The sequence below is a fragment of the Scleropages formosus genome, chromosome 19 (assembly GCF_900964775.1).
Source record: "Scleropages formosus chromosome 19, fSclFor1.1, whole genome shotgun sequence".
NCBI lineage: Eukaryota > Metazoa > Chordata > Actinopteri > Osteoglossiformes > Osteoglossidae > Scleropages > Scleropages formosus.
Genome location: NC_041824.1, coordinates 23,459,742 through 23,486,884, shown reverse-complemented (window position 1 = coordinate 23,486,884; position 27,143 = coordinate 23,459,742). Strand labels below are relative to the sequence as shown.

At 43.3% G+C, this 27,143-nt stretch overlaps 1 protein-coding gene across 1 annotated transcript; it reads left to right on the top strand.

Moving 5' to 3' along the window:
• The first annotated feature begins 9,081 nt into the window (after positions 1-9,081).
• ada (adenosine deaminase) lies at positions 9,082-27,021 on the top strand. The gene is made up of 11 exons (XM_018749026.2): positions 9,082-9,228; positions 15,878-15,939; positions 16,697-16,819; positions 18,033-18,176; positions 18,602-18,717; positions 19,957-20,081; positions 21,465-21,536; positions 22,069-22,170; positions 23,603-23,670; positions 23,787-23,916; positions 24,030-27,021. The coding sequence occupies exons 1-11, from the start codon at positions 9,178-9,180 to the stop codon at positions 24,132-24,134; spliced, it is 1,098 nt and encodes a 365-aa protein (XP_018604542.1). The 5' UTR covers positions 9,082-9,177; the 3' UTR covers positions 24,135-27,021.
• The last annotated feature ends 122 nt before the right edge of the window (positions 27,022-27,143 follow it).

Sequence of the window (27,143 nt, the reverse complement as noted above, 5' to 3'; positions counted from 1 at the left end):
GTAACACAGAAAATATGACTTTCATCCACTCCCTACTCTTAAGCAACTTGCTTAAACTGAACTGCTTCAGTAAAATTCCCAGTTTTCTAAATAATGCAAATACTCTGATTTTTTTGGAAATTAATAACTGTTAACAATAACTACAATACAGTTTTTTTTTTTTTTTTTTGTAACGGATCAGAATGGATTACCAGAACACTAAAAGTGTCTGGTACCACAAACTGTCCAACACAAGAGACAAAATTTCTCCATCACTTCCACCGTTGAAAAATCTTTATTTCATAAATAAACCATAAAAACTATCATGCCACTACTAAAATATCTACACTAAAATAAAATCAATAAGACCAACCAATATAAACACAGCATGAGAGAATCTTCAAAACACACCCTAAGTCTAAAGCAATAAATAAATTAAGGAAACTTACCAGGCAACTGCAGAGGGGCGATTCCCTGGACTGTTCCACGGGTATTGCCATACACCTTATCTACCTTTTCCTTTGGGTGTTTCTCTTTTCGCATCATGTTTCCCCCTATTGAGACATTTTGGGAAAACCTATAACGATACAGACACAAATACAATTAACCAAATTTACTGAAAAACAATTTTAGGGTTAGGGTTGCGGTTGTGGTTAAGAAAACAAAATTAATGAAGGAACCCCCACATGCATAATGAAAGCTAAACTACACTAAACTTAACCAAAAATAACTAAATTATTATTATAAATACACACCACACAGGCTGTCATTTTCATGGACTACTTAAAGTGCTACTTTTTTTCAGAACCGCTTGTCCCATACGGGGTCACGGAGCCTACCCGGTAACACAGAGCGTAGGGCCAGAGGGGGAAGGGGACACACCCAGGACAGGACGCCAGTCCGCCGCAAGGCACCCCAAGCGGGACTCGAACCCCAGACCCACCAGAGAGCAGGACTGTGGTCCAACCCACTGCGCCACCGTACCCCCCGTATAAAGTGCTATACACACACACACACATTTTCAGAACCGCTTGTCCCATACGGGGTCACGGGGAACCGGAGCCTACCCGGCAACACAGGGCGTAAGGCCGGAGGGGGAGGGGACACACCCAGGACGGGACGCCAGTCCGTCGCAAGGCACCCCAAGCGGGACTCGAACCCCAGACCCACCGGAGAGCAGGACTGTGGTCCAACCCACTGCGCCACCGTACCCCCCGTATAAAGTGCTATATATTATATAAAATGTGCAATTAAATAAAGTGAGTTAAAATAAATATTAAAACCCTACATCTAATGTAAAACACATAACGCACCACAAAACACAACACTTACACACACCAAAAATAGGGGTTGCGGTGTTTTGTAAGCATTAAATGACGCACCTTACTTACCCAAAGATGGAGAGCCTGCGACAAACCAAAACAGCCAAAAGAGGCCTTTCCACCTCTCTCGGCCTTCTGAGTAACCCCTTTGCGTGACGTCCTTCTCTATCCTAAAGATTAGGTCAGCCTGGATTTTGTGGTACACACCCTAACACACCCTGGTACACAGACTTTGTTGTACGTCAGAACCATCTGTGGATCGATCTTCCTGCACAGGTGAGTCACCAAACGTTAGACCTCCCACACCTGTTAGCAGTCCCAAAATGCATGCTCAAGAACTTAGCTCTCACCACACTGGAGTCGCAGGCTGATTAGGTGGCTGTGTGCTTGTACAGGACCACTTTGACCGGCAACTTACTTTGTAAACACCTCCAGTTCAAGTCCTGCAGATGGTGGTATAGCCCCTGCGGCTGAATCCTGGCCCATGTGTCTACCTCGAGCCCTAAAAGAACTCGCCACGTGCGAGTGAGGGAGTCCTGCAGGGGCCGAGGTCGGGCGGACGGGGGACGAGGATGGCCACCCCGACCCCCGAGCGCGCCGCCATGGGGGTCTCTTGCAGGTTTCCCCGCCCCAACCACCAGCGGTGAGCGTCTGGGACCTGTACTCCCGACCGGATGCACGTGAGAACAGCGCTGGACGTTGGGACAAATGTGGGGCAGGCAGCAGCGGGGACGCTGCTATTCTTTTTGATGGGGGGCTATGTAACGACCCACGTTACTGCTTTAATGTAAATAGTTGCATTATGGGATATCTGTAAATAATGTCCGTAACCACTGGGGGCACTTAGGGGGGAAATGGTGGGGTGACCGTGTCTCTTGGTGTGTTGAGAGAGCTTAGGGGCGCTAAAGCAGGCTGGCTGTAAGCGCAGGTCTTGGAGGAAAAGGGGTCCTCGGACCGAGAGCATTATTCCCTTTGTGTTGGTGTTCAAATAAACCGTTCGTTATGAACGCTGCCTCCGCATCCTCCTTCGCCCCATCCAAACCCACGACGCTGCGCGCCACATTATTATTAATAATTAATGATATTCATCTATGTGAAGACACTGATCATATTAATGATTTCTCACAATAATTATCAACAATGATTTAACAAGGTAGGAAACAGATAAATATCAATATGCAACACTTTATTTCTATAAATCTCTGCAAGTATTTACATTTTCAAATGATCACTTCTACAACATTTTCACTAGCCACTAACAATTTTTAACAAATCATGCACTACGTTGTACCATGTTTGTACAGGTTATCAATTGTGTAACATAGAAAAATCAACTTTCAGATTTGCAATTATTATCATCGCTTCTTTGAAAACCTCCCCGTCTGAAAATGCCTTCTTTTTCTTAATCAAGAAATGTGTAGCTCTAAATGAGGCTTCGGTTGCTTTTTGGGGGTTTTTCACCGGTCTCGTGAAAAAAGACTGCTGTTTGCACAAACCAGCCTTTAACTCGCGGGCTTTTTCCACTCGTAATGCGCTGCCCGGTGGGTAGTTAGCATGGTAGCTTGCGTGACACATTCTGAAATGTCTCTCAACATTGTGTCGCTTTGCCGTCGCCACAGTCGCCCCGCAAATGAGACACACGCAGGAATCTTTCACAGTGGTAAAAAAGAACTCTTCCTCCCATTCACTGTGAAAATGATATGTTTTCTTTCTTTTTTCTGCCATGTTTTCGGGGGTAAATCATCTCCTCCCCTTCACTGCGCCCGCTAGCTGCTCTCTACGGCAACGGTTGCCGTGGAGACCAGCTAGCTCTAATCTAATATGAAATATTTTTAAAGTTTTTTTTTAATATTGTCATTTTCAAATTTACACCAATGCAAGTGTGATTTAAAAAGAATAGCAACAAAAAAAATTAGATGCAGCTTACTGGTAAGTGGCGCTATGGTGAGCTATTTTTAGAACAGGCCCGCGGGCGACTCATGTGATCCTTGCGGGCGACCTGGTGCCCCCTGATGTAATCTAACCAACTACAGGCACCGCAGCTGTTGCACCAGGTAATGCCCAGATTGATGAGGCTGTGTTTTCTAAAACTGCCAGTAAGTCTAAAACTGTGTATAAAACTTTTAAAATGTTTAATACTTCCATCATCCTCGGCTTCAAGAAAAATGTTAAAGTCTTCTCCTATTATTAGGTGTCATTAATCATTAACTATAATTGTGCAATCTGGGTGACACTTGGGCTCAGGATTGCTTGGGAAAACAAAAAAAACAGAAAACATAAAAAACCATAAAAAAAGATTATGATCACCCATAATCTTCAGAAAGGTGGTGAAAGAAAAAGACAGAATGAGACAAGGCAGGTAATACATTTTCAGAACATCAAAACCTTTGGGACTGGAGATCCGGGTTGAGCACAGGATATACGTAGGCAATCTAATGGCATTCTAAAGTTGGTTAAGTATGGTTAGTAGACTCGAATATTGGGTAGGAATGGTAAAACTCACATGATTTCCAAGGGTGTGGTTCCCTGGTCACTACAGTGGGTTGTATGTGAAACACACAGTATCTCTCATTCATGTACATTTGTGTCTAACACTGACTGCAACCAATACCAATTTCCATAGCATAATTGTGAGTACAGTAGGTTGTACTGCATTCTGTACAGTGAAAGGTGAATATGGGTGGAGCATCATAAACCACAAACATGTGCACCTGATTTTTGTTTGCACTGCTTATTTTAGTCGTGGTTTCAGCATCTCTTCCTGTTTATTATTCGCTGTCGGTTGGTTGGAGATTCCAGTCCTGAATGCTCAGCTGGCTGGATCCTGTCCATAATGTCAGATACATTATAACATATTTTGTAATGTGATGAACTAATTATGTCGTTCATGAGAACACACAACCAAATGACTTAGTGGATTACTTTTGTACTGTAGAACCAGGCAAGGTGTTAAAAGACATCAACCCAGAGTGTGCTGCTTTATATATAACGTACAGGCACGAAATTGTGAAATGATGCATAAACTATGAAACATTGCCACGCTTGAGATAACAGTAAAATTACCCCAATCCTTATATAATGACTACCCATCCTTCTACTGTCAGTAACCGATTATCCATTGAGGGTCACAGTGATCATGTGCCAGTTCAAAAACCCACAAGAGGCAAGGTGGGGAAGGCACTGAATGCAGGAGTTTAATGTTTTTAAAAATTCAATTCAATTTATTTTTATAGGGCACTCTTCTCACGCAGTGACACAGAGCGCTTTAACACAGGCATAAGGCAAGAAAAACAGATACAAACAAAGAAGACAGTCGACTAATGGCTACGATAATAAAGTACTTTTATAGAGCTATAAGAATGCCTACTGGCCACCGGGGAAAGGAACAAAAACTCCCAACTGAAGACTGAGGGAGAAAAAACCTCTGGGGTTCCAAGGGCCAGTGGTTGCCCACCCCTCCTGGGTATTCTAGATTAAGTAACGATTCTAAGCCAGTTAACAAGTAATAATTATATTGTTGCTACATGGTATCTTGAATCCCCAGTTCAGCGTTGAACGTCTCGTCCATCATGGTAACTACCAACTGGTCATCATCTTCAGTCAGCATGGGATTCGTCTGTCGCCACCGCCCGGCCTCCTCAAGTCTTGTGTAGCGAGACGATGCTCAACAAGACAAAAGAACAGAGTTAGTAAATTGTAACTTAAACAAGTCAATTTAATATGCATTTGTATAAAGGCAGTAGAAACAACCAAGGCAAGTGGAATTACATTTCGAGGTGGAATGCCTAAGTGAACATGTAAGTCTTTAGTCTGGATTTGAAAACAGAAACAGATGGGGCATTTCTGACAGTAACTGGTAGACTATTCCACAGTTTAGGTGTTCTATACCTAAAGTCGTGACCTCCTACTGAGGTCTTATTGATCACAGGTACTTTAATGTAACCTGCATCCAATGAATGATGATACAGTCCTGGGATATAAGAATCAATAATCTCACAAAGGTAAGCAGGAGCAATGCCATGTACTGCCTTATAGATCAAAAGAAGGATTTTATAATCAATTCTAAATGTAACCGGGAGCCAATGTAATGATTTAAGTACCGGTGTTATATGGTCGTACTTCCTAGTTCTAGTGACAATTCTTGCAGCAGCATTTTGTACCAACTGTAGCCTGGATACAGTCTGGTATGCACAACCTGACAATAAAGCATTACAATAGTCCAGCCTGCTTGAAACAAAAGCATGAACCAGTTCCTCAGCATCCCGTCTACGTAGGAATCGCCGTAGCTATGTTACTTAACTGAAAGAAGCACAACTTAGTCAAAGCATTTACATGAGATACAAATGACAGCTTCCCATGCAACAGGACACCCAAATCCTTGACACAATCCGTATGCTTGAAGGTAATACCATTTGTTGTAAAGATTGGCGTAATTATGTTGAGAGTTTCAGCATCACCACCCACCAAAGAGAAGCAGAGAGAATAGGGCAATTATAGTCAAATTGCAGCCCTTTGTCCTTAGTCTTATTCTCCATGGCTACACATTCTTGTGCTACTTCTGCTTCTTTAGTTTACCGTTTATCAGGTAAATGACACATATGTAAGTGATGTGATTACATTAACCGAACTGAGTCATACTGAGTTGAACCCCAGTTACCAAAACTTTAATCAGCATTTTGATGTCAGTTTCTAAAACCACGTGTGAAAGTTAACACATTTTGACAGCTGCCAAATAATCAGTGCCAAAACTGCAGTGCAATGGTCACAAACATTGTAAATCTTTTAATAACTGGAAATAGTGCCAAGAATGATGACAGCATAGGAAAAATGAGGAAAAGCAGAATCATAAAAGGTAAACAAGGCAGCAGTTCACAGCTCACCAAGGATATTTGGACACTTCACAGGAAATTTGATAAACACTAAAACAATAGCCTATGAACTACTGCTCATCTGGAATCACATCTCGGTGGCAGAATCTCAGTAAAACTCTACTTTGTGAGTTTTACTAAGTCTATATTTACTGTACAGCTGCCATTTGGAATTGGGCTGAATGGGCAGCATGGTAGCACAGCGATAGCGCTGCTGTCTCACAGGGTGTGGGTGGTACGAGAGAACGTGGGTTTGATTGCCCACTCAGTCTGTGTGGAGTTTGCATGTTCTCCCCATCTCTGTCTGGGTTTCCTCCCACAGTCCAAAGACATGCCATTCTGGTTTCCCCTATAGTGTGTGAGTAACAGAAAGAGTGTGTTCCAGTGATGTATGGATGAGTGACCCATTGTAAATTGTGTATCTAGCAGTGTAAGTCACCTTGGTGAAAGAGGTGTGTGCTGATAACGCTACATAGAGCCAACTGGAAGTTGCTTTGGATAAAAGTGTCCGGGGGTGGATGAGATCCACCCAGAAATGCTTAAGGCCCTGGATGTTGCAGGGCTATCATGGTTGACACACCTCTGCAATGTTGCATGGACCTCGGGCACAGTGCCCTTGGATTGGCAAACTGGGGCGGTGGTCCCTATCTTTAAGAAAGGGGACCGGAGAGTGTGTGCTAACTATCGGGGTATCACACTTCTCAGCCTCCCTGGGAAAGTCTATGTCAGGGTGCTGGAAAGGAGGCTCTGGCCGATAGCTGAACCTCAGACTGAAGAGGAACAATGTGGATTCTGTCCTGGCCGTGGAACAGTGGACCAGCTTTTTACCCTCTCACAGATCATTGAAGGGGCATGGGAATTTGCTAATCCAGTCTACATGTGTTTTGTGGACTTGGAGAAGGTCTATGACCATGTTCCCCGGAAAATTCTGTGGGAGGTGCTTCAGGAGTATGGGGTACCGGGGCCACTACTTCAGGCCATTCGGTCCTTGTACATACGGAGCAAAAGCTGTGCCCACATACTCAGCATTAAGTCAGGCCTGTTCAGTGTGGGTGTTGGACCCTGCCAAGGTTGTGCCTTGTCTCCACTCCTGTTTGTGGTTTTCATGGACAGGATATCAAGGCGCAGTCGAGGTCAGGAGGGCATTCTGTGTGGGAGTCGGAAGGTGACGTCTCTGCTTTAGGCACCGTCACATGGCTGCCTCCAGCACGCACTGGAACGGTTTGCAGCCGAGTGTGAAGTGGTGGGGATGAGGATCAGCACTTCAAAGTCTGAGTCCATGGTTCTGTCACGGAAAAGGATGGTATGCCCCCTCCAGGTAAGGGGAGAGTTTTTGCCCCAGGTGGAGGAGTTCAAGTATCTTGGGGTCTTGTTCACGAGTGAGGGAAGAAGGGAGCGTGAGATTGGCCGCAGACTGGGAGCAGCAGCAGCAGTAATGCGGTCGCTGTACCGGACTGTAGTGGTGAAGGGGGAGCTGAGCCATAAGGCAAAGCTCTCCATTTACCGGTCGATCTACATTCCTACCCTCACCTATGGTCATCAGCTCTGGGTAATGACCGAAAGAATAAGATCGCGGATACAAGCGGCCGAAATGAGTTTTCTCCGCAGGGTGTTGGGACTCACTCTCCATGACAGGGTGAGGAGTTCGGACATTCGGGAGGAGCTCAGAGTAGAGCCGCTACTCCTTCACATTGAGAGGAGCCAGTTGAGGTGGTTCGGGTATCTGATAAGGATGCCCCCTGGACGCCTCCCTTTGGAGGTATACCAGGCACGGCCAACTGGGATGAGGCGCCAAGGTCGGGCCAGGACCCGCTGGCGGGGTTATATCTCACAGTTGGCTTGGGAACGGCTGGGGATCCCCCAGGTTGAGCTGGAGGAAGTTCACACCATACTGAACCGTAACTGAGATGGAGGGGGTGCAGTCATCAGATTTCAGTACAAATTGTTCACAGTTAGCTACATACGAGTCAAATGAAAAATGAATAAATAGTATGTTTAAAAGAGCACATTTTTAGTATGGTTCAGTGACGCAATCATTACATTGTGAGATTTATTTGTCCAGCAATTGTAGCATTATCACCTTTTTGTTCATATATCTGTCACTTCAATGTCCATACTCAGCTCAAGTAGCTCTGAATCAGCAGCTGGGGCTTGTGGGAAATGGACCTACTGAGATCCTATCAACTGTGGTAAAACCCATCTGCAAGATTGACATCAGTGTTGTTATTGTATGGCTCCATGACTCTGGAAACGCAATGTGAGGCTTAAATGAAACATGTGAGGGATAGAAAAAATGTCAGTGCTCAGAGAACTGATCCACAATGTTGTGGGGTACAAACTACGGTGCAGGAACATCAGGGGCACTTCTTTCCTGTTCCTTTTCTCCATGTTATGCCCATATCATATGAAGGTAAATGTGAAATAATTCCATTCTGTCTTGTAAAAGATGGAAATAAAGTGTACACCAACATTAGAAAGCCAGTGTTATCTGCAATGGTTGCCCTTGTACTGTTCATTCTGTACATAAATTTAAGAAAATAATTCTCTTCTTCATTATACTATCATTATAGTAATGTAACTTTACATCACTATCATTCATGATGTAAATATGAAATCAGCGCGTGGAACTGTTCCTTACACTAAAGGGGTAGAGTACAGCACAGTAAAGTAGGGTACGAGGGCAGCCCATGCCGTTTACGAAGGGACTAATGAGATTAGGTCGGAAACTCTTGAGGCAGATGGCTCAGCTCCTTCGCCTGCTCTAATAATCAACACGCGCGGCCACAACAGGCAAACAAAGGGCGTCGATTCGCTGGCGGGAAAGCGGGACGCTGTGTGGCGCGAGCGGTGCGAGTGGCGCGAGGTGCCTAGGACGTCACTCGGGTGCAGCGTGTGTGCGCGCGCGCAGGCGCGCCCGAGTATATAACAGTGGATGGCGCGGGGAAGACCGGACATGTGTGCGTGTGAACGCAAGATATGTGACAGAGGCAGGGCAGCACGGTTACACCATGGCAAAGCGCGGTACGGACAAGCAGCACGCGACCTTCGCCAAAGACAAGGTGAGGAGAGCGCGAGCTGGACCCGCCGCAGCGGCACTAACTCTCTCTCGAGTGTCCTGAGGGCGCGCTTTGCGCGCGGGGCTGGGTTCAGCTTTGTCGACCCGACCGCGCAACGCTCTCTGTCTCTCTCAGTCTCTGCCATTAACTTTTCCTTCGGATAGTCGTATGAGAGATTATGTGAACCTAATCCATTTAAGTCACTGGGTATTTGTTAGAGTGCGACTGACAAAGCCGCGTGTCCTTCCGGAGATTCTACTAGGTACAGACACAGACAGTTGACACTTATTGGCTGAAGCGGCGCACAAACACAACTCTGCTGCAGAGAGCAAGGTGGTCACCCTCACTGCCGGGTGCGGTGGCAGCTGAAGCAGGGCGCTAAACTTAAGACTTACTTAGCTATGCATACTAAAACTCATGACGATACAGAGCAGACACTGCTTTTGGCAATCGGTGTTAATCTTTGTTTCACTTCCGTCTCCCTCCGTGCTAAGCCAAGGCGACTTCACCTCGGAGTCCGTGCGCTCCGCTCCCACCGCCGCTATATATCGCGATCTCGGATGAAATGACGCGTTTGCTGCGCGCGCTCCTCTAACAAAAATAAACAACAAAACATGCACTTTTTGAATCATGGGCACCGCACTGTGGCTCGGGGAAATGCAGACGTCGTCTAATTACAACAGGGCTGAAAAATAAATCATTTTAATGATCGCACCTGATTTTTTTTTTTTTTTTTCCCCCCCCTTAGTAATTGGTTCAACTATTAGTAACACTTAGAATAAGTAGACAATTACTAATTAGTAGCAGTGTTAAATTGTGTGACACGTGCAGATTCAATAAACTGAGCCAGTGACAGGACTGTAGACTCCACATATATACAGTAAGATGAGGGCTGTTTGGCAACTCTTTAATTCCCAGGTACCACCAGGCTCTGGCTGAAATACAAGGAGATACTGGTAAGGAGTGCTTCTCTGTACCCCAAATCACCTTGGGCACTGCACACTGAAGCCGGTTATACAGGTGGTCCCCGACTTACGATGGGTTTCACGGAATGAACGTAACCCCATCGTAAGTCGAAAATGCATTTAATACACCTCTGTGTGACAGACTGGGAGATGCGGATCTCTGCTACTGCCCATCGTCACGACAGAGTATCGTCGTACCACATATCGCTTGCTGGCAGAAAACTTCAGAATTTGAAGTACAGTTTCTACTGAATGTCTATCGCCGGCTCGCCAAAGTCGAAAAAATTGTAAGTTGGGTACCACCTGTACTCAGCGGTGCTCCGTACTGCAGCTTTCCAGCTTAATGAAGGACAAGGTACTGCAGAGGACAAAGGGCCAGGAAGTCTCAAAACAAGGACACTTTACATAATTTGTGCATTTAGCTGACACTTTTTTCCAAAGTGACTTACAGTATTACACTATTTACAATTATTTACCCATTTAAACAGCTGAATGTTTTTACTGGAGCAATTTAGGGTAGAAAGACACAATAGCTGGAGGTAGGATTCAAACCTGCAACCTTTAGGTTCAAAGACAGCAGTTCTAACCATTATGCTATGAGTTGAACATCTGCCCTTTAACAGTAATGCAGATTTCTGGAAAGTGTTAATTCTTTGTATTTTGATATTAATCTTTAAAATGTAGTAGAGGCTAGTAAAAATACATGTAAAAAACATTCGAATTTAGCACTAAACTAATTTATTGTTTAGGTGATGTCCTTGTGAAAGGTTAGTGTTTAAAGAATTTTTTTACAGCTGGGTGCATTTAATAGAGCAGTTTTATGGTAAGAGTCCTGGTCAAAATATAAAAAAGGCTTTTTGAACAAATTTTACATATTTTAAATGATTGGTGCAAAATAATGGGGGTGCAGTGAATTTGGCCAGGGCCTGCTCTGTGGTGGGTCTGGGGTTCGAGTCCTGCTTGGGGTGCCCTGCGGCTGGCTGGCATCCCGTCCTGTCCGGGGTATGTTCTCCCCCCCCCCAGCCTTGCGCCCTGTGTTGCCAGGTTAGGCTCCAGCTTGCCGCGACCCTGCTTAGGACAAGCAGTTGCGTGCGTGCGTATGCTGAAATACTGTGACTGCAACAAAAGGGTGTGGGAGCAATCCAAAATTTCAATGTATTTTGTTGCAGTCTTCAGTTCAACAGACATGTGTTACAGATATTTAGAAAATGAAGAACAAATCTTGATGTAGAGAACTTTTCCAATTTTGTGTACAAATTTACATGTTGCTTTTAGTTACATAGTTTTCAAATATATGTCCTACAATTACCAGCAAATTCTTTATGGAGTAATGGAAAGATAGTGTAGTGTGTGCAATATTGTAGTCCCTCCACAGATTTTGCTGCATTAAAAATTACCCATCTCTATAAATGAGTAAATCATTGTAAATAACCTAACGCTGCAAGTCGCATTGGAGAAAAGAATCAGCTAAATGAATAAATGTCATATACAGAGCAATAAAGAGTGATACTTTTTCCATGTCTTGCAAATGTAGTGGAGGAAAAAGTGCAATATTCCAAAAAAAAATTTCTTGAGAAAAATGTGGAAGTATCCAGTGTGGCACAGCAGCTACGTTTGATTTGTGCTCAGTCTTTGTTCCCCCGTGTTCATGTGGCTTTCCTCCAGGTGCTCTTGTTTCCTCCTACAGTCCAAAGACAAGTGTTCTGATTAGTAACTGAGTTACCTGCAGTGTGTGACTGTGTGGACTGGTGTCTCATCCAGGGCGCACCCTGCCTGGCCTAGCACACTGTGCTTTCTGGATAGGCTCTAGACCACTGTGATCCAGATTTGACACGCTGTCTGTAGTGAGTCACAGGAATTATCCAAAAAACAAAGTATTTGAGTAATGTACTGATTCTGGAGAATGTGTTTAGTTGTTCATAGCCTACTTATTTACGTCTTGCCTGTGCCATAAGCTCTTTGCAGACGGAACACGTTTGCCCTTTGGAGTCACGGAAGTCTTAGTCAGCATGTAGAAAGAGCCTGCATGATAGCTGATACCTGACAAGTAATAGTCTTTCAGACCTGAAGGAGACTGTGGACACACTCTCTATACACTTTATCATGTAGCACCCGGTATGATAATGTGAGGAAATAATGCATGGTGATACAGAAATGGGTGACCTTGTCAGATGACGTTATTTGTGAGACGGCAATAACACTCCTTTCGGTCACAGGAACGACAGCAATATTCCTTATAGTTGAGCCTAGTTGCTGTACCTGGCTGTTATTCTTTATTTAAATCGATCTTTTGGCAAGGAACAGATTAGATAAAACAACACATGTAAAGAGGAGAAAATCCCTTAAATACTGATACAATTACTATATATCAGTTTTATGAAACCAGTAGCATGTAATGCCATGTGAGCTTCACAAAAGCAGTATTGAATGGTGAAAATAAACACAGCAGGGAGCATTATCAGTTTACTAAGAAATTAATGTTTATCAATAAAATTTCAGTTTTTAGAGAGAACAAACTTTCATTCATCAAAAGTGATGCAAATATTCCTATATTGAAAGGCAACCTAGAGATTTTGTCATATTGCAACATAATAAACGAGTGCATTTCTAAGCAAAATGTTCACTTGTGGCCATTAATCAAAGCAAAAGACAACATTTATACTGCGCGCACACACACACTGGCTGAAGCCGCTTATCCTGAGCGGTGTCGCGGCGAATCGGAGCCTAACCCAGCAACACAGGGCGTAAGGCTGGAGGGGGAGGGAACACACCCAGGATGGGACGCCAGTCCATTGCAAGGCACCCCAAGCAGGACTTGAACCCCAGACCCACCAGAGAGCAGGCACAGGCCAAGCCCGCAGCACGCCTGCGCCCCCCACATTTATACTGTTTTGAATATTTAATTTCTGGGGGACTTTACAAAGACTGATTTAAAAAGTAAACATCAGACATAATCTAAAATCTTAGTTCAGTTGCAGCTTGTGAACGACCAGGCAAATGTTTGCAAGAATGGTTGGTTAAAAAAACAGTGAAGAGGAAGCCGGCATGCACAAAGTGTGGCAAGAGTTTTGTTCAGTTTTAATTGAAAAAGCATCAGAGAAGCAGGGGTAGGAAAGAGCAATGGAACAGGACCTGTATGTAGACTCATAAAATCAAACCTAAGAGCACTGAACAAACAAAGCTGTCTTACAAATGGTTGTTCTACATAAGCAGAAATAAAAAGTTGCACAGCAGTGTAGCTTATTCAGTGAATATGTACAGACATTACTGTTAACAAAATGGAAAAAATTACATATTTCCGAAGAGATTTCCATAATTCCGGAGCATTTAACCATTAAAGAACATAATGCATATGAGTGGTTTTGGAAACATATGGCACTCATTTGGATATGAAACAATGAAAGCAAAATGTAGCACAGTAATAACAGTGTTCAGGATTCACTGTTAGAGAAAAGAAACTCCTTTCTGCTGGAATGTTGAAATGAATGCACTGTCGCGCAATGTGTCATTTACAAAGTCATCCCGGAGTACAAGACTAGGTTTTTTTTCCTCCACATCATTTGGAATGTGGGGCTGGTTCTGTATTTTACATCCGTGTGCAGGAGATTTAAAGCCGTTTTAATTACAGAAGCAGTGTTCATGTAACTACTCGGGCAGAACCGTGAAATGAACAAGCAAGAGGAATTTATCGGAAAGACAACAGAGGTTGAAGTCTGCAGAACTGGTAGTAATTTTTAAAAGCTGTCTTTTTCCCTCGTTTCATTTGGAAATAATAAGTTTTGGGCCCATCTAATAGTGAGAGGAGGACCATGCAGAAGGTCAGACTCAACTGTCATGATATCTGCGTGAGCTGAGAAGTATTTCGACTGTCAACAGCACATCGCCTTAAAGGGCGGCAACTTCCCTGTGAATCATGGCTTTGAGCGTCATTTTTAAATACGCACATTAGCAGTTTTAAATACACGGTAAAGTTAGAATTCCAGTTGTGATACTTGACTTTGAGAAGAGTGGTTTGGCACTGCGGAGATTTTCCCACACATCTGTTAATGTTCTTTATGTAGTAAACTGCCGACACAAATCCTATGGGAACTTGTTGGAAAAGCACAGTGTCATTGGTTAAGGCAAAAATTTATTCCGCTGCAACAAAATAACTGCATTCTAGTCTTTAAATCCTCACCATTCTGGTATCACTGCTTAAATAAATTCAAACACCCTTGTTTTTAATTGTGTTAGTAACCTGTCTCTTTGTTACAATGCTTTTTCTCTTTTTTGGCATTATACAGTGCCATATAAAGTGCTGCTTGAAAGAATGTGAATCCGGTAGGAATGGTCATGATTTTTGTATGAAATATTAAAACAAAACTTATAAAATGAAAATCCTAAAATCAATTTAAAAAAATTAATGATTTATGCACCTGATTCTACTCACCTATTTGGGTATCACTTATTTTTGCACCTGCACTATGTCCTTGTTTCTACTGTACACTTTCTTCTAAAACATATGGAATTGGTCATTACACACCTATTATGTCAGATGGGAAAAAGTATTTCCCAATAAATAACTTTTTCATAGTAAAACTAAGGGACATGGGGGCTTCACATACTTTCAAGCAGAACTATAAGTACATATTGACCTTATTAGGTCACCAGTTCACACTAACTAGTCTTTAAAAATGTAAAGTCCACAAAAATGTTGCAGGCTTAGTTGCAAATCAAGATTTACTGTGTTAAAGCCCTTGGTTGTAAGACAGGAAATGATCGATCAATGTTCTAATGGAGTATTTTCGGCGCACACTTGTTTTTGTTGTGGCATTTAGATGATGACAACCACACTTCGGTTGTTGGAAGGGGAACAAGATTTAAAATACTTTCATCTCCCTGTAACTCAAGCCTTTTGGCATTGGAAGAGACCTACGGTGTTGGGAGATCATTCCTTTGGCTCTTTTCATTGCATGACAAGTCACGCTAGCATTCTGCATGCTAGATGTGGTCAAGCCAGGGCCTTGCGCAACATCACTGCAGCGCGTCAAGTCTCATCTGGCTGGCAGACAGATGGGCAAGCTATCAAAACCACCACGTCATGTTCACACTATGCTTGCGCAACAACTCCACAGCTTTGGAGGAACTGCTCATGAAACGTGCCCTTTGAAGCACGTTATCTGCATCCTATAGGCTGCTTTACCAAACATAGGTTTGACTTAAAATTCAGTGGAATGTGATGGAGTCGACATCAAAGCTTTTGTGCATTTGGAAAACAGGCCTGAAAACTTTGTGAAGACAATGTTAGAGGTTTTTTTTTTTTTTTTTTTTTTTATTTTTTAAAAAAGCACTCACTTTCCGGAATGTTTGTCTCTAGAATAGTGGTTATCTTGGTGTGTAGCACAACCTTGTTTACAAATATTTAATAGCCCACACTTTGTGTTTACGCTCAAGTTTGAGTTGTATGCAGAGCACGACAGGGTCCAACACGTCATTGTTAATTCACAAAGGTCTGTTTATCTGGGTCCTTCCTAATTTTTACAGAATAAAAAGGTGTTCAACTCTGCTTGATCTGCTTTCCATCTTTTTGTGCTGGGCTCATCCTTCAGGACATAAATGATATTTCTTGGAAGGGGTCCTGAAATATCCCTAGCAGAGGCTATCATTACAACTATCATTGTAATGGTTTTGTTTACTTTTATTTCTAGGTTGAGCTCCATGTGCATCTGGATGGCGCAATCAGGCTGAAGACTATTTTGGAGGTTGCGAAGTAAGTAGAAAAGATGTTCGTATGTGTACAGAACTACTAGCTCACAATACTACTGTGTGTGTGTGTGTGTGTGTGTGTGTGTGTGTGTGTGTGTGTGTATATATATATATATATATAAAATTTGTAGCTTCATTTGTAAAATATAACTACAAGTGGGGGAAAAAAACCAACCAATGTCAATAGCTGCTTGTCCCAAGTGGGGTCGCAGCAAGCTGGAGCCTATCCTGGAAACACAGGGCGCAAGGCTGAAGGGGGAGGGGAAACGCCCTGGATGGGCCGCCAATCCATCGCAGGGCACCCCAAGCAGGACTTGAGCCTTGGACCTGCCACACAGCAGGCACCAGCCAAACCCACTGCACCACCACACCCCCCTTGTGTAAAGAACAACAGTAACAAATACTGTTTGGGGAGGCTCATCTGAAATGTAACCCCTTGCAGCCGTGTGTGAATCATGCAAAGTGATCTGACATTTGCGTGACGCTTTTCTCCAACGCGACTTAGTGTTCTGACCCATTTACACAGCCGGGTTAACTTTTACTGGAGCAATTCAGGGTGTCTTGCTCAGGGGTACCACAGGACAGGGTGGGATTTGAACCTGTGACCTCTGAGTTCAAAGGTGGAGGTGTTAACTGGTCCGCTGCATGCTGGTAAGGAGCGAATAAGTCTTGGAGGTGTGTCAGGCGAAGGTGTTATAATGCGTTAGAATTATAATTGGCTTTAGGCATCTCCTTGACACATATCCCTGCTCTGGTTGCAGAAGACGAGGAATCGCGCTGCCCGCAGATACAGAGGAGGCCTTCTGCCAGCTCTGCACCTTGAAGGAGCCCACCACGCTCACAGACTTCCTCAGCAAGTTTAACCAATTCATGCACGTCATTGCGTGAGTTCCCCCCTCTTCCCCAGGCCTCTCCTCTCTGTGTCCAGCGCAGCACACAGCATCAGGGAGCCTGGAAGTATCCCAAAAACATGACATCAGAAATACAGGAAGAGGAATTCCAAAACAGCACCAAAAGCCTTACAATAAATGTTTTGGTGAGCAGAGTCATTACTGGATGGTCACACGGAATACGATCAACTGCTGAAATTCTCCCTGTGGCTCTTGTACATGCGGGTCATGTTCAGGAAACATCGCAAACCTTAAGGACTGTGTTCAGTTGGGCGTTGCCATGGCAACGGACCCATACCTCATTGTCTGAGTTGCTGGGCTGTTTCTTACACCGTGACCAACCTTCACTTATTTGTCCAAGTTCCAGAAAACGCTCAAGGGCCAGTGTAGTGAAACACTAGTAGTGTGTGTCACACCTGCACAGCAGCATACGGTATTGTGGACTGAAATGGCTTTGTTGAGGTCCTTGAAAGCACTGCTTTTAAGCATCACCTGGTTCAAACAATGCAGAGAAGTTGCTGGCTGCCTGTGGCTCATGTACAGATGAATGAGGGCTTTTTATAAGCGGGGGAGAGGGGCACAAGCCAGAAAGAAGTACTCATTTTTACATGAGTGAGGTGCCCTCTAAGGGTTGATTTCTACTTTCTGCTCTGAGTGTATAGATAGAAAAAGGGGAAAATTAAAAACGAGCGCACAGCTATGATAAATTTGCCAAAATTAAGGAAGTCACAAGTTGTTTTGCAGTCTTAACCAAGTCATGTGAAATTGTGGGTTTTGTGGTATTCCTACGGACTCATCAAATCTATGTCTCTGTGCTGCGCTCTTTGGCATTTGTCACGGGACACAGGCACCTGTGCAGGACACTCTTCATGTTGCCCGCCACTGGCCACCGGTGCGAAATCGCCAGAACTCTGGCACTCAACTGTTCAGTGTCAGTGTTGGGGCACAGAGCCTTAAGCGTATTCCAGAAAGTGGGTGGCTGTAGAACAGTGCAAGGGACGTATATAGTGAAGCTGTAACCATTGACCCCTGCTCACCTGACCAGATAACTGTGTCACTAATTGAGGAGGTGAACCCAATAATTTAATTTGTTGTCAATAAAGGCTTAATGTGTTTCTGGGTTGTTTTGGTTTTCTTCAGTTTTTCATTGTGTCCCCATTTCTTGTTAGTGAGCAGCTATTTCTTCAACCTTATTTCTTGTCTCCAGGGGGGACAAGAAGGCCATTAAGAGAATCGCTTATGAATTTGTGGAGACCAAAGCCAAAGAAGGTGTGGTATATGTGGAAGTGAGGTACAGTCCACACTTACTGGCCAACTGTAACGTGGAGCCAATATCATGGAACCAAAGAGAGTAAGTTTCACGTACAGCACTGGGCCACAGCTGGCAAAAGATATTGCTTTAAACATTGTATTAATACCTGAAGTTACGTTTTCAACTTTCACAACTATTTATGCACAGCTTGCAGGAGGGGAATATTGTAATTCATGGTAGAGAATATTATGCATGAACTCCAGCAAGTGATTTTTTTTTTTTTTCTCTCTCCATTTAACAGCCTTCATCTCATGCACAAAAGTGCAGGCCCCGAATGTAGTTCCCAGATAAGCTGCAGGCATGTACAGAAGAGGTTTTTTTTAGAAGGTGAATAAGTTCCAGCTTGTGAGAAACTTGAGGTGCTGGTGTCATAGTTTCAGACCACATCCCACAAGACGAACTTCCTCCTCCCCTCGCCCGGGTTCTCACAGCAGCTTCATTTCACAGCTGCCTTTTTTTCACAGGGGTGACGTGACTCCGGACAAGGTGGTCCAGCTGGTCAACCAGGGGCTCAGCGAGGGGGAAAAGGCCTTCGGGATTAAAGCCAGGTCCATTCTGTGCTGCATGCGCCACATGCCAAGTAATGCCCTGTTCACGTGTCCGTGTGGCTGCACAGCCCCCCTTTCCTCCTGCCTCAGCTATGAGCATTGCAGAGACCCTCCCATGGGTCTACCCCAGACATCGGTCCCACAGGGCCCCTCATCACCATCTGCCTCAGATGTCAGTTTTGCAGATTCCACCCTACATCTGTCTAGAGCATTTGTCAGATAAAGCAGGCCCTTATCAGCTGCCCCTCCTTTCTGTTTTGGAAAGACCCCCCCTCCTTCCCCTCCCCCCCCCTGAGAGCAGCAGTCCGCTTCAGACCTCTACAGCGGTAGAGCCCTTGTGAATTCACAGCTTCTCAAGACTCAGCCTCACATGCCCAGACTGTAGTTCTCTCAGTGAGTTAGTTTTTGTTTTTTCTTCACCTACCGAGTGTGAAGTACCCTACAGTGATGCAGTAAACGTGGTTTTGTTTGGTCTCCATGAACACACGCACCCTTGCTCACTGTGGCTTTTCCCTTCGAGTCAAATCTCGTGTTGAGCACCCGGTGCTAGTCTTGGTGATGGAGTGCCCCACCTCCCCAACCCCCCACCTCCCCAAGCTGAAGTGGTGTTCCTACATTTTGTATTTTCCTTGCATGGGGTCCCTCATCTCGTTCAGATCTGCTGTTTTGTGTTTAACTGTTCTACCTGACACATTCCTAGGAGCATAACCGCACTAAGTTCTAAGAATTGGGCTCTTTTATTGACCACAGAAAACATGCTTCGGGGTTTTTCTTTTGTAGAACGATGTCAGTTTGTTGGTATTGTGAGGGGAAAAACCTTGAGAACTATAAATGAAAAAGAACTGTCCCCACTATTTTAACTAGATTAGAAAAAAAATGACCACAGAATTTAGACTTCCTCTGTATGCATGTGAAAAGTCACTAAATACATAAAAATGTTGACTGTTTAAAATTATGAGCTGAAACAAACTTTTATTGATACATTATTTTGAATTGGCTAAATCTTGTTCAGTATGTTTTATGCATATATGCATCATAAAGATGAATAAAGGTCAAACATAGATAATAGTGGGGAAAGATATATATAAATGTAATTGAAATGTGAGCAGAAGACATTTAAATTTATTGACTTTACAGAAGTGTTTGATCCACTGGTGTGGTTTTTAAAAAGAATCCTACCGGAATGTTTCTGGAAGCTTTGTTGAGAACATGAGCTTATAAGACAGTCTGCTGGTCTTCTAATGGCTCTGTCTGGGCTTGTGTGTATGCAGACTGGTCCATGGACATTGTTGAGTTGTGTAAGAAGTATCGTAACGATGGGGTGGTGGCCATCGACCTGGCTGGAGATGAGTCCTTGAACTGCGAAGCATTCCCAGGCCACAGGAAGGCTTACGAGGTAAGACAGATGCGGAACGAGCTGGGCAGCATCCAGGTGCCACTGAATTGTGGCCATGCTTAGCTTCTGTAAAGGTAGTGTGGTCCTCATGATCCCCATGTGGAAGAGTTCCTTTTGGTAGATGTTTTTCTCCAAAGAAAAATCATATCTTTGCAAATGCAGTGTCTGAAAACGATTTCAATGTCATGGCCACGGTCTCAGTTGACATGAATGACCACGGTCCAACGGCAGACATGAGTAAAGATGGAGCGCAGTGCGTACATGTGGGAGTTCTGTCCGTCCAGCCCTTTGGTTTGCTACAGCATAAGATGAACAAGTAAAAGTATAACTGAGACCAGCCTTCATTAGGCTTATTGCCGTCAATGTCCCGCCACAGCAGTGCCATTCAAGGGCTCTTAGAGCTATGAAAAGCACGTTTCTTTATCTCTCTAGTTTACTATGTGATTGTCAGGGGCCTTTTATGGGGGGTTTTACGGTCACAGTTTGAAGCCAGATTAGACCAGAAATAGGACCTCTCAAGGGTGTTTAACTACCCTTAAAGGGCCGTTTGTAAGATCTTGCCGGACAGACCACCAAAACCACATCACGCCACTTCTAAAACAGGCGAGAACTGAAAGATGTCTGGCTCGCTCACTCTTGCTGACGGCTCGCCCTGTTCAGAGTCGCCACAGTCAGGAGTCAGTCCCAGAATCGCAGGCACAAGGCTGGGGGGTACATCCTGGATGGAATGCCAGTCCATTGCAGAACTGAGAAATCAAAGTAATATGTAAAAATAAAGACAAAAAAGCAGTATTTGAAGTATGCAGCAGCAAGTGTGATGCTCAAACCCACAGCCTTCTAGTTATGTCTGTTCACCGCAGCAGTTCTGCACTCACCTGCCGCCATGTTTCTACTACACACGATTTCCTCCGTTGATCATTACACTCCTACTATGTTGTTAAATAACTGTTTTGTGATGAAACTAAGGGGCACAAGGGCTTGACTTAATTTGCAGAAGCACTGTATATCCTTCCATTTAAGCAGTTATATAAGAATGGCCTTTGGTATAAGGGCATAAGTGCACAGCTACAGTCTGATCATGCTAAAATACATAGATATTTGTGTATGGATGTGGAAAAGGTCCCCAGTTTGTACATACCCTAGAGATCATGAAAGGACCTTGCTGTTGGAGTAGTACCTACATAATAAAGGGCAAACAGGCATTTTGTACTGTTAAGTTGTTTCATATGAAATTTTACTGATGTGCTCTCTGGATGTTGAATTCTGGATGAATCGGCAGCTCAGACAGCAAACTGGCATTCCTGTATCTTTCACGTATGTGAGAAGCAGAGGTTGTGTTACACTTCCAGAACCAGATGTGACAGGTGATCTATATGTCCACAGGAAGCTGTGAGGAGCTGCATCCATCGCACCGTTCATGCTGGGGAGGTGGGCCCCCCTAGTGTGGTGAGAGAGGTGGGTTCTCTGCACCTTTTACACATGAATTCATTTCTCTGAAAACCAACCCCAACTTACATGAGCACTCATGTTTTTGTGCCTTTATTAACATTTTTTTGGGAGTTTCACTTTAGTGCAATGCAGCTTTTGTCTTTTATAATGCAATGACTGTCATCAGCTCACTGCTGATAATTCAGAAACGGAAAACATTTCTCCAAACGCAATTGTAATGGGACGTGATTAGAGGAGGAAGCGAAACACAATTGTAACAGAGGAACGTGATTAGAGGAGGAAGCAAAACAGGAAAGGCCAGTGCAGTTAAACTGAACAGTACGTAAGGACTTTGTCACTGTCCGTTACTGAATTCAGAGGTACCAAATTCGATAGATGCATGCTGCAACATTACACTTCTCATCACTGCTGGACTGATGTGACATTTATTTTAGCAGCCAGAGTGGAAAAAGGCTTAGGAGGGGCAGCCCTGGGGATTAAAAATAACTGAATGTTGGTTCCCTGAAGATGGGGATAACTTGACCTTTTTCCTGTCCAGGCAGTAGAAGTTCTTAAAGCTGAACGGATTGGACATGGTTACCACACAGTTGAAGACCTGGATTTGTATAAACAGCTACTTGAGCAGAACATGCATTTTGAGGTGAGGCTTTTTAAAATATTTATCTTAAATCTCAGTAAATGATTTAAAATCCCAATCTTAATTAGATACCAGTAGTATGACAGGAGGTGGGATTAGAACCTATAATCATTTGGGTCCAATGGCACGTCTAACTACTACGCTACCAGTTCTCCCCCACCCCCCCTTATAGACAGGAAGTGCTGAAATCCGTCTCAGGTGGACTCAGTTTTTTGTTGTTATGCAAAGCAGAAAACATCCAGAGAAATTATCCGGCAGGCTCCAGTCCCACTGTCGATGGTTCTGTCAGTCATGGAATTAAATAAGAGAAACATGTTAATTTTAATAAACTGGTACATTTTATTTTATTATAAAGTGGTTAATGACATATTATAGTAACGCTGCATTTGTCACTTTGAAGTCAATGGATAATGACAAGAGAATGTCAAGAGGAATGCCCCATGTTTCACTGGCTAGAGCAAAGGCTTTGCCTGTGTGGATTGTGTCAAAATGTTGATCTTACTTAGAAAAATGGTACCATAACATCTGATTGCACTGATGAAGAACCTGTACACGTCAACAATCTCCAATATGCTGACAACTCTCAAGGAGGAAAGAAGGCCTTGAAATTCTATTAAAAATGGAGAGCTGATGCACAGGAAGATGATTAAATGTGCATGGATGAGTAGCCCCTTGTAGTGTATCTAGCAGTGTAAGTTTTCACCTTGGTGAATAGGGTGTGTGGGCTAGTGACACTACATAGTATCCATTGTAAGTCGCTTTGGACAAAAGCATCTGCTGAGTGAATAAATGTAAGTGTGCAGAAGAAGCCACTGTGTCCCTTAGTTTTAGAAGCCGTTGACATTTTTTTATCTCTTGGGATGTAGAGACTTAAGGACATCATGGACTGCCAGGAAAACAGGCAGCTGGGTCTCGGATGAAATGAGGCTCGAACCCTATCTAGAAGCACAGATGAGACGGAGGGTATAATACTTGGGCACACGCAGACATCAGATTCTCTTTTAAAAAAGAAAAAAAAAGACAGTAACACTTGGGTAGTTTGGAGGGGGGGGAGAAAAAGATGACCAGCAGCCAAATGGACTCAATCACAGCACTAGTGGACACTGCACTTTCTACCAAGAACCCGCAAGCGGAGGACACAACATACTAGGGGGACATACGGACTATAAGATACTGAACCACAATAATGAGACACATACTGCCCTCTGCTGGATAATTAATGTAGCATTAGCACTTGCTGGTACAAATTAGCATAGTTTATGTTCCTGATATTCTTTCCCTTTAGACAATCTAATCTTTAAATAAACTCTTTTGGATATTGGTGGTGTCATGTTAGTTTCCCCACCATACACGCTCCTAAGCTGTGTGTGTATCTGACATAAATTAGCATCAGACTGCGTGCATTTCTGATCTGTGGTTCACGTGTGTCCTTTAGATGTGTCCTGTGTCCAGTAAACTGACGGGAGCCTGCAATCCAGACTTCACGAAGCACCCCATCATCAGGTATGACATTAAAACATCTTAAACTAGGAAAACGGTCAAAGGTGTCAGCGTTAAAAACCATTCGCCTTCTGATACGACTTAGTGGGGCCTCAGCTAAGTGTTTCACTGGTTTATAGGTTTAGGGAAGATGGGGCTAACTTCTCGCTGAACACAGACGACCCCTTGATATTCAACTCAACCTTAGACATGGACTATCAGGTCACAAAGCAATACATGGGCTTTACTGAGAAGGAATTCATGAGACTGGTAAGAACAAACACCATTGTGTATGTAACCCCTCTGTAAATGTCAAGGATTGTGTGCAACACTGTCAGAAGCCACTTGAAGTGGGAGCTCACGTCTGTGATTTCTTTTTGCAGAATATAAATGCTGCCAAGTCTAGTTTCCTTCCTCATAAGGAGAAGAAGGACCTCCTTAACCGCTTGTATGAGTCCTATGGGATGGTAGACAAAAGCAGGTTTTGATGGCATCGCTTCCTGCTTTTCAAAGTTCTCTTCAGGTTAACACCCTGGTTGCCTAACCCTGACCAACCTCTTTGGCACACCGAAATCAGCTTGGCCACTGGTTGATGACTTTGGTCAGACACCCATAGGAAACCTCCAGAACAAGTCATTAAAAGCAATCAAAAGTCTTATATGTCTCTATTATGAAATGGAGGTTTTAAAGTCAGTCTTTAATATACAAGTGTATTTATACTAAATCTTGACTGCACCCAGTTAAACTTGTTAGTCATGCAAATGCACATTCAAGTGCAAATAAATTGTTGCTCTCAAGACAAGTCAAACTACGAGGCAAATATGTAATTCTGTACTTCCTATTCATATATAAAATGTCTTGCAAGTTATCTACAATAATTGAGTATATTTTATATGCATGACGTATTCCTTATTAATCCAGGCACCGCAACAGAAGCAAGGGGCATTATAAAAGCTTTGCTTCAATGTTACTGCATGTGGCCTAAATATTACAGGTCTCCATATAACAAATAAGCAAATGACCTGAAAATGCTAAACAATTTTTACTCTTAACAGCTGTACCATATCTTTGTGCAGCACTCCCCCCCCCTGCAGCCCATCTTTCTATGATAAACATTTAGTTGGACCCCTTTAGTAATTTACACTCTGGATTTGAGTTGCTGGCCACATTTGCAATGGAACCTGTTTTAAACGGAGCGGATCCTCCGTTAGCCAGGGTTCTGGTCCCGTTCGACCCTCGTGGTATTTGTGCATGTTGAATCTGAGTTCTGCATACTTCTTTTTATATTGAAACCAGGAGGCACACAACTGAAGAGCCTCAGGTCTGGCAGGAACTGCTGGTTTCCACTGAACTGCAGCTCTTAATTGTTCTGTTGTCGTTCGCACAATTACTCCCCTCAGGAGGTGCCTCAGGTGCCAGATAGAGGCTCATTAAAAAGCACATTACAAGCTGCAGGACTCCACCCCTGAAGGAGAGCAGTTATGCACCCTTGTTTTAAAAGGTCGTCATGCGCATAGTCATAAATAATGAAAGAAACGGATATCATCTTGAAATGCTTTCTCAGAGTTGGGAACTAATACCATGGTACTCTGTGTATAGACAGGAATTAAAGCACAAACTGCTCGTTTAATACATGGAATCATTAATCTGGACTATCACTTCCTGTGATTTTCCAACCTGGTTACTGAGCCACAGAGTAAATGTAATAAGTATTAACTGTTGAAATGCCAGTTCTCGTAGCCAGAAAAAAAGGATCAAATTGCTAAAGTTTCAGTGTGTGAACACTGGGTCCCCATGTTATGAACATTAGATTGAAAATTTTGTGGTTTTAATTGCAATTGAGAAAACATTTCTATTTTCAGCTATTTTAAATTAGCTTCAATTTTAATGCAGCTTGAAGTTCATTAAATGTCACAAGTCTTACAGCACACTTCATATTATAGCTACAGAACCTACCCAGTGATTTACTCAAAGTAAGTCTCATTATTATACTGAATAATAAAGCATATTCGTGCATACGCTGGCATGCTCTGCATGGGTTGTTTGTCAGGATAGACAAGGGATCCAGCATAAGATGAGTACCTGATGAAATGTAATAAAAGGCTTACAGTAAATTTTAAACTGAGAAGAGCCTAAATAACATCTGTATAATTAAACTTTTACCGTGCCCTTGGGATTTGGTTTACAAACTTTAGTCAACTCTACTTCCGGTGCTAATTGTGCTTGTAAATTGACAACTCAGTGTTTTGTGTATGGCTTCTGGAATACCGTAAATCTCAGGTCGTGGCTTGTAATTTACATAAAATGCAATTCCTGACTATGTTCCGAGTACCTGGACAAGCACTGCGGTGCCTGAACTCTGACGCTGCTGTAAGGGCCTTCTTTCCTCGCTTTTGAAAAACATGTGCAGGGTGGGACGTTAACTCTTTGGTCCATGAGCCACAGCGCCTTATGAATGGTAAAAGTTTGCCATTGACTTGTGTTTTTAATAGTCCATGATAATTTAATTCCCCTCCTCATGGATTCTCTTTTTTTTTTTTCGGTAACTCCTCCAGTGTGACATGACCTTTTGTTTTCATTCAGTTCATTTTGTGTGAGTTTATTCATCCTCTTGTGCCGAGTGGTGCGTCCTGTCAGATTCCTGACGACACAGCCGGCGTCTGAGAGTGGAAGGGTGACATTTCGGAGACTCCGGACACACACGTATGAGTTTTGGATGCGTTTGCTACGTCTGTGGCTATGTGGCACTGTGGCTGGTGAGTTTGAGGGACTCAAATCTCAAGCCTCATTTTGGAGACTAGCTGGACACTGCGTCCCACCCCGAGTCTCGCACCTCAGGTGAAGCAGCTTCATACCAAATTGCTGCTGCAGTACTTTCTGTGCACAGCAGGTGGCAGCATTTTACACCTAGAAACGTGTTCCTTTAGTCAATCAGGACAACTCAAGTGGTCTTATGGTTGACAAATGTTATTTTGAAAAAATGTCTTTTTGTTCCAGCTTAGATTATTAAAAACATACATTTGATTATCGTAATTTTGTGCAGCATTTGACTAACTCGATAAGTGTTTACAGCCTTCAGCTGTGGTAAAAATGCAATAAAAATGGCTTAAGACAAGTGATGAGGGCTAGTAATAGATACTGCTTATATTTTAATTGCATTGTATTCTTTCAATATAAAAGTTTTGCATCATTTAAAACTGTCTTTGTGTCTTTCCTGTTCAACCATAAAGTCGTTATTGCTAAATAAATCAGACAGGCAATCAAGCTGCTAAAGTGTAGACCTGAACATTCAAAGTGCATATTTGTACAAACACAATCCAAATAAGGAAATTGGAGGGACTAGCATTCAAATGTTAAAATAACACAGCATGGTGTTAGCAGGTCCACCTCCTTCAACATACGTTTAGAGTTGCATTACTTCACTGACAATTTGGGTGTACACATGGTAACATATACGTGATGGAAAGGCTGCCTACCTGAAGAAAATGGCTTATTGT

What these genes read in the sequence shown, in the direction of transcription:
- ada (XM_018749026.2), top strand. Translation starts at nt 9,178, where the DNA reads ATGGCAAAGCGCGGTACGGACAAGCAGCACGCGACCTTCGCCAAAGAC. An exon ending in CTGCATGCGCCACATGCCAA is followed by an intron (nt 18,718 to 19,956) that starts GTAATGCCCTGT and finishes GTGTGTATGCAG; the next exon opens with ACTGGTCCATGGACATTGTT. An exon ending in AGCAGAACATGCATTTTGAG is followed by an intron (nt 22,171 to 23,602) that starts GTGAGGCTTTTT and finishes TGTGTCCTTTAG; the next exon opens with ATGTGTCCTGTGTCCAGTAA.